Raw genomic sequence first — 7,906 nt, 5'->3', positions numbered from 1 at the left:
GGCTCTTACTAAGTACTGCATCGAGCTGGCGTCCACACTTTTGGGAGGATATGAACAAACTTTCAGAAAACAACTGCAAAAAAATTACAATGTGAGAATCCATGTTATTACAAAGACACTAACAAAGCCTTAGTTTATTTCCAAGACAGAAAAAATATCGTGGTCCCCATGTAGCTGCCTGAAAAAAAAAATAAATTTAGATTTATATCTGGTGGCAGAAGCTAGGAAACTTCACAATAGAAATAAGAAAAAACTCAGCCACAGGGTAATTAATGAAGATTACCTAAGGATGGGAAGGTTTCTCTGTTACTAAAAGGATTAATTCAGTAACAGATGGCTTTGTAAAACCACTAATTCATCCAGCCATTGAATAGAAATGTAAGACATAACATTGCTATGCTTGCCAAAAATATTCACAATGACTATAGTCTAAGTTACAACAATAAAGTTAAAAGCTTGCTTTCCAGATGAGTTTTGAAGTTTGTATAAAGTATTTACTGGAATAAACCAAAAATCTAACCTATTGCTAAATGTGAATCTAAAGTTACTCATGTGTGTATGTGTGTATTTTTTAAAAAAAATATTCCAGGTATTTTAAATGTCTCCCTACATGCTTATTGCCACTTCCTACATACAGTCAGAGGACAGATATCTTCATCTGATACAAGGATAAAATAATGCTGTCTGTAATAAAATTATGTCTATTTTCCACCTATCGTTACTTAAAGAAAAGTTGGTACTAGTAAATTCTATAAGCTCTTGAGGATAAAGAAATACAGGCAGTTATACTACAGACCATTTTGCATGCTTTAGTACGTGTACCAACTGAACTGTTCCGCAGCAAAATGATGAGATTTCTTCTATTACCATCTCTGGTTTTGATCCTCAAATCAAACCATGAATTTTGACTTTTTTTTCTGCTTTTCCTTTTTTTTTAATGGATAATACACTGGTTTTGTCTAGTTTACATTTTAACTGGAATATAAATAAGCAGCCATGCTCTTCTGAAGACAATAACATTTCAATTTATCTCAAAAAATAAGTGATTTTATGGCACAATAATGCAAACTGCAATGCCTCATTTAGAGAACGAATGCATTATTATGGTAAAATATTGCAGAATTAGTTTCACTTGCAAAGTATTGATATTATAACATTATTGTTTGGTATGAGATACGCTCTATGGCAGATGACAAAATCCCCACACATCACATCATGCAACACCTGCAAAACAGCTGCACACTCATGGGTACAACAATAACAAATAATTAATAATCCTCTGGGTTTTAATTTAGTAAGATAGTCTATAGCCTACTATACTGAAAACCAAAAAAACCATTCTGACTTAAAAAACCTCTTCCATTTTAATGGATCTCTTTATTCTTCATCAAAGCGGATCTCAAAAGAAAACACAACCTCAACTTAAAGAACTCTTTAAGTCACGTTTTAAGGCAGCACTGTCTGAACAGTAGTATTCAACGGTTCCTCTACTTCTGCTTAGTTTGACTACTACACTAAACAAAGGTAACGAAGGGTTAGGTCCATAAAGATTATTCATAAATAAGCGACTTAGAGTAAGAGCTAATACATTTCTTTTGTGCAAATATTTCAAGTAACAAATCCAATCAGCTTATGGTTTGATTTTTTGTGATGAAGCATTTACAAACTTGAACAAGTGTACATAGAAATCCAGTCACTGATAAATTAACAATGATCTACAATGGCTTTAGAATTGGTGTATATCTTAATGATGGTTGTAGTTTTTTTAATCCCCTTCTAATGGAAACCATAATTTTTAGGTTGGATAGCACTTGCTGTAATATGTTGCTCTACTTTTATCTGTCTTTTTAATTGGGCAGATACCAAGATTCAAGAAAACATCAACTAAAATAGTGAAAAATAGCAAACAGGGCAAGCTATATAATCTCTTGCAGTTACAACCACCCAATCATAACCATGCTCCATTTCTGATCGTTTATCAAGCGAAGAAAAATCACACGAATCAGCAACTGTTGAATTGCTTATGAAAATATAATGACAGTTGTCTCTAGTTAACTGTTTCAGCTCTAAAACTACTCATGTGCTTTTCCAATACATTTTATTTTTGCTCTATCCAGAAAAGCCACTACACACATTACAATTCTTATCACAAAAAATATGGCTGGGTTTGAAGCAAGGAGAAAAACCATATATTGTCAGAAATTTCAATGAAGAGTCTGTGAATACTATTTCCAAAGGCAAGTTTAACGTTAGTCTCTGAAGTCTCACGTTAAAATTAATTCTACAGGTTGGACAAATCTGTATCACGTGGCTTTTCAGAAAAACTGCAAATTCGATAAAAACTCAGCCAAATGATACTGTGCCAACCCTGTTCCAGCTAATATCTACTCTGTTTACCTGCTGAAGCAAGACAACACCTTTTCTTCCTTTTCGGTACAGACCTTTTATTTGTTCTGCTCAATATGCATCATCTTCAACATTGAACTACTTTAGTATGTTTGGTGGCTGATATTGAAGTTTTACCCCCTTCAGAAGATCCAGAGACCATAATTAGACCTGAGGAAACGATCCTCACCCTTCACCTACCCTCACGATCTCCAAAGAAAGGCTCTATCTTCCTGTCAAACCTGTCTTTCGATAGTGAGGAGGAAGGGAAAAGGTTCCCCTTACGATCCTCACCCTTCACCTACCCTCACGATCTCCAAAGAAAGGCTCTATCTTCCTGTCAAACCTGTCGATAGTGAGGAGGAAGGGAAAAAGTTCCCCTTACCTCCATGACCCCAAGCCATCGAACCTCCTCAAGCAAGAGCAAAACATCTGCTCTCCCTTGCATTTTGCCCTCTGCCAAACTGGACTCTCAGTTCCCCAAAGCCTGACGCTTGCCGCAAGTGTTATAAATGGGACTAATTAGGATCCTAGTTGCCCATTAACTCTTTTATTATTCATGTGACATTTATGATAAATGCATGATATTACTTACAAATGGTTGAGGTGGCACTTCGACACAGCAGCATAAACTTTAGAGTAATGGGAGAAATCATTTAACACTAAGGCAGACTAACTACATCAGTTACGATAACCGCTCACTGCAGTGTATAGCACATTTAACTCTTCTCGGTTCAACACAAGAAATAAAGTAGCTTGGCACTCCTAGAAGTGCAGGTGGACCCGTTATTTATATTTCAACAGTAGTATCTTTTGCATCAGTGTAAATATCTTCAAAGATGGTTTTCTATAGCTAGACACTATTGTGCACTGCACATGTCGTTCGTAACATAGCAAAAACCCCTGGCTTTCTCCAACAGAAAAGTCTTCAACAACAGCAAAGTTGTGATTTCTCAGGATTACCATATCCTTTTAATTAAGATGCAAAATTCAGAACAGAATAACCCTGATGAACATAAATTGCACAGAAATGGATTGGATTTGCATGTAACAACTGCTTCTTTCAGAATTAATTACAAATATGCTGGACTGTGTAGAGTATGGATTGGTGTCCTGATTCAGCAATGCATGGGCATGTTTAACTGCTTAGCTGAGGCCAGCAGTAAATTGTCTAGACAATCAATTATAATTCTTCTTTCATTTGCCAGAAAACCAGTAAAGCCTTGTGCAGAATCAGTTACCCGGACTTCTTGCATCTTTTCAGAGATCTTAAAATATATCCATATGCATAGTTATCATTCTGTAATCCTTCTCCATTAAATTACACATTATTCACCATCAAGTCTACCTGTGAAATCAGCCAGTACAGAATATTCATACTTCCTACAGATTAAAAGCCTAACAAGAAATTGACTTCTAAAATTAAAGCACTGTTTAAAAAAACCCCACCTAACGTCAATAATCATAGTTTTGAAAGTCTCCTTGCACAGAGTACATATCAGTACAATTTGTAAGGTATTGTTTAACAGTTTGATAATTCTTAAGTAAATTGCTTATTCTTAATTAATTGCTTAAGAATATGCTTATTTTTAAGAAAAAAAAAACAGTAAGAAAAATATACTTTGAAGGCTCAGACAAAAATGCACCTCTCTACTTTAGAAGTCTGCAAAGCCTGCTCTTCCATTGTTACAATGTGAAGAAGCAGTGCAACTATTTAAATTCAATCACCATGGGAGTTCAATGCACACAACAAATAAAAGCTGCTTATTGTATCCTCTTCCGAACCTAAAGGCCAGCTCTGCAGAAATAAACGTTGTAGCACCAGTGAATACTTTAACAAAACACATATGGGCCTGAAGAAGAAAAAATGAAATAATAAAATAAGATAAAATAAACAGATCTCACAGAAAAGACTTGGTCGATCCATCCTGAAAGACTATTTTCCAACACCTAGTTTCACAGAATCACAGCATCGCTTTGTTGGTCATGAAAGGGTTGTGGGGGGGGAAGAGGAAGAAAATCTCAAATCATGATTTTGTTGAAAACTGCCCAGTAACACTAAAAAGGAGTATGAACTATTTCAACAAAACCTAAAATACCAACCAAAAATGCTCCAAAATATAAAATGTGAAGACATTTTTGGTATGAATGAGGAGAGTATTCAAACACACCCTTTTTACAAAGTAATTTATATTGCGATAACATCCATTGCTTATTTTTTGTATGACTGTATTTATAGTGCACTGTTGGAAACATTTAATTTCAAGCCAAAGTAATTTGCTTTATTCTCCGTGGTTTTGAAACAGCACTAGGCCACTGATATTTCTGATTGCAGAAACAGTTGCATAAAAAGTCATTAATTTTGGTGACTCTGTAAGAATATTTAGAAGACCACAGAATTGATAGCTGACAAGAAATATTGAAATTAATCTAAATTTCAATTCAATAATGCAAAGAAGAATAAAACCTCCAATTTTCCCTGACAGTGTACTGCCAAATAACAAAAAGAACAAACAGAAAATTCCCAGCCAACCTGAACAATGTTCTTTTTAACTGCTTTCCTAAATGCTGCAACGAGATTTTAAGACAGAGCAAGTGAAGTACATTATTGGTGTTAGTCCACTGAACTTGCTGTTCAGAAGCATCACAGACTTTTTCCACAGTAAATTCTACAAAGGGAACACCGCTGTTTCCCCAACAGAGCACTGCGAAGCAGATTTCAGGATCTCCTACCTCGATCAAAAAGTCTCCAGTTCTCAGGCCAGCTTGCCATGCTACTCCCCCTTCATCCACAGATTCCAAGTACTGCAAAGCAGGAAAGGCTGGAGTTGGGGTGAATTCTTCAATTGGTGTGTCAGCTTTAAAAATAAACACCACATTAAAAAAAGAAAGTTATGGAGTGCTTGCAAATACCACTTGACTAAAGGCCTATTATTGGCCATTCAAATTTACGGTTCAAAAATGGTGGGTGCTAAAAGTAAGAGGACTCTGCCTCGGAGGGTATCAAGATGCTGGGAACAGAGTGCAATCTCTCTGCAATAGCAATCCACAGGTCTTTTAATTCAGAGAGAAAAATACATGCTTCTTTACTGACACAAACCAAATCAAGCTGTATGAGGCAATAGCTGGATTCTGAGTATTCCAGGATATTCAGCATTAGTTCGAGTAACCCTTTTGTACGCCTAGCAAAATGCTTGTAACTCTTGGCACCATCCAACTAAAAATGAATTACGTGCTGTAGCCAGAAGAGAGCATCTGGCCGAATGGGGGGGGTGGGAAAGGATGAAAAAGATCAAACTGAATTTTTCTTCTAGACTTAGGTGTCTGTTAGAAGGAAGATAACAGAAGAAATCACTTTTTAGGAAAGGAGGCACAGCAGGCTGTGTAACAGCCCTCTCTCTGTCACGTACACAGATGAGCAGAAAAGTCCTTGGGTCTTTCACCTGAGGTGCCCTCACCGTTACAGAGAAAATCTGGGCAAAATTGTTGGGCTTACACGGAGGGAGTAACCTCTGCTCGATGCCCAGAACTCATGCCAATGGGTTAGCTAAAAGGTAGCGCTACTGGCTTTCCTAGTACAACTCCAGAAATCTTTATTTAGCTAAAATTAGAAAAGCTTTTACAACACTGAAAATCTATGGTGGCACTGGTTTAGGGGTGGGGGAACAGGGAGAGCAAAAATGATGTCCCAAGAATGAAGATAAGGAATAATTTTCATGCTCAAGCAAGGCAAGGGAGAACCCATGTACAATGAGGGGGAGCAAGAGATGGGACATACCATCGTATTTTTTTTTTAAAATACAAAAGGAGCAAACTGGACTGAAAGTTAAAAAGCAAAGCATTAAATAGAATGCTTTTTTTAACTCTTAAGAATGCCATTATTATAAATTTTAGCCTACAGAAAAGTAACATGCAGTTTAACATATGAACAGCTTTTAAAATGAGCACACTACAGGCCATGCAACATACGTGCAGCTTCTGAAGATATAAAAAAAGATCATATTTTCATACTAAAACTGCACCAATGTCACCTTGCAGAAGATCCACACCTATTTTAAACAAAACATCACTCTCTTGTCTATATCTATGCGTAGACCTATTTAAATAGACTGACATTTGAAATAAAGAAGCAGGTTTTATAAGGAAAGCAGGTTTCCCATAGTTAGGTAAACTGCATAACAAAACAGATTAACGACAAAATATTACATATACCAACACAATAAAAATACAGACAAAACTTTCTCCCCCCAAACGATTATACAGTGCTTCTCCTATGTAAAAATGCAAACTGCTTCAGACAGAAGCCACTAAAATCCGTCTGAGTAGTACAGCATATAGAGAATCCTGTTGTCTAGCAACCAAGTGCACCAAGAATAATTCCTGCTTATATTCAGAGATGTATAAATTTCTTCATGCCAGTGCACATCTCACACACACACACACACACAGAAGCACATACCTTTTGCCCCTCTGAGCACAAATCCAAATCCTTCATTGTCTTTTTTCTGCAGGACCACTGCCTTTTCTTCTATTATGCAGTCACTGTAGAGAGAATTCCGAGGATAGCGACCATTATTACATCCCTTCATCACCACTGTAGTAGCTGCTCCTCCAGTGTGCAGGTTCATCATCATCACAGCCCGTTAATCAAATAATATTGCAGTAACCAAGCATGGGAAAATATAGAACAAATAGTAGCGAGGGGAAGACAAAGACTAAGCTTAATGATAAAAGAGAACATGACAAAGCAACTCAGAGGGAATAAAAAAGGCAGAGAGGAAAAAGAAAGAAGAAGAAATCATGCATGGTGGTTTGTGTTCTATATGAATGACTGAATGAACATGTGATCATGTAATCTGTGGGCTAGCTAGGACTCTAAAAGGAAAAAAAGTAAGTGAACTGAATGACAGTATCATTAATAAACTCCTCAATCGTGGATGTACCAGATGCATCTTCTAGTGAAGCCAAAATGAAACCAACCAGAAGAAAAATGAGGCAGCATTTTAAATTTAAAGATAATAAATTATGATTTTATATTAGCTAACTAAAAGGCACAAATATATTCTGAAAGCTATGCCTTGCATCAAAAGCCCTTTTTCAATCCTATTGAATGTTGCATGCTGCAAGAATCCCACATGATCATCTGACAGCCTACAATGCTAACAACGTGCAGCTGCCTTGGCGTCATCAAGCACAAATTTCCACAGCATCAAGAATCTGCATAATTGAAATAGTAACAAGGCATGCACAATCAGGAAAACACATTTCTAAGGAATATTTCCCTTCCTCCGATAAACAATTAATATTATAAAACAAGGAGATGGTGTAAAGGACTATTTATGTAAGCAGTATGTTCTTAAAGAGAAAGTAGCCTTAGGAATCTTACTGTCATTGGCTAAGAAAAAAGTAGACGGTAGCCGAAGAAATGCATAAAATCCACATTAAAACGGGACCTTTCATATACAGGGAATGATCTGTAAAACCCTTAGGTTGTTTAGTGTCTTTCATTAAACATTAGGTT

The 7,906-nt window shown here is 36.4% G+C and overlaps 1 protein-coding gene across 1 annotated transcript; it reads right to left on the bottom strand.

Moving 5' to 3' along the window:
* Positions 1-4,827: 4,827 nt before the first annotated feature.
* Positions 4,828-7,598, bottom strand: LOC104166501. Its single transcript, XM_009706453.1, has 2 exons — positions 6,845-7,598; positions 4,828-5,243 (listed from the first exon to the last, which is right to left on the bottom strand). Exons 1-2 carry the CDS (start codon positions 7,017-7,019, stop codon positions 4,828-4,830), a joined length of 591 nt encoding a protein of 196 aa, XP_009704755.1. The 5' UTR covers positions 7,020-7,598.
* Positions 7,599-7,906: the final 308 nt, after the last annotated feature.

Source organism: Cariama cristata, unplaced genomic scaffold, assembly GCF_000690535.1.
Source record: "Cariama cristata isolate BGI_N322 unplaced genomic scaffold, ASM69053v1 scaffold3788, whole genome shotgun sequence".
Lineage (NCBI taxonomy): Eukaryota > Metazoa > Chordata > Aves > Cariamiformes > Cariamidae > Cariama > Cariama cristata.
This window is presented reverse-complemented; position numbering and strand designations above follow the sequence as displayed.

Bases quoted from the DNA above. Each gene is read 5' to 3' on its own strand.
- LOC104166501 (XM_009706453.1), bottom strand. From the start codon at position 7,019: ATGATGATGAACCTGCACACTGGAGGAGCAGCTACTACAGTGGTGATG. The intron at 5,244-6,844 runs GTATGTGCTTCT...TTATTTTTAAAG, and splicing joins TGTGCTCAGAGGGGCAAAAG to CTGACACACCAATTGAAGAA.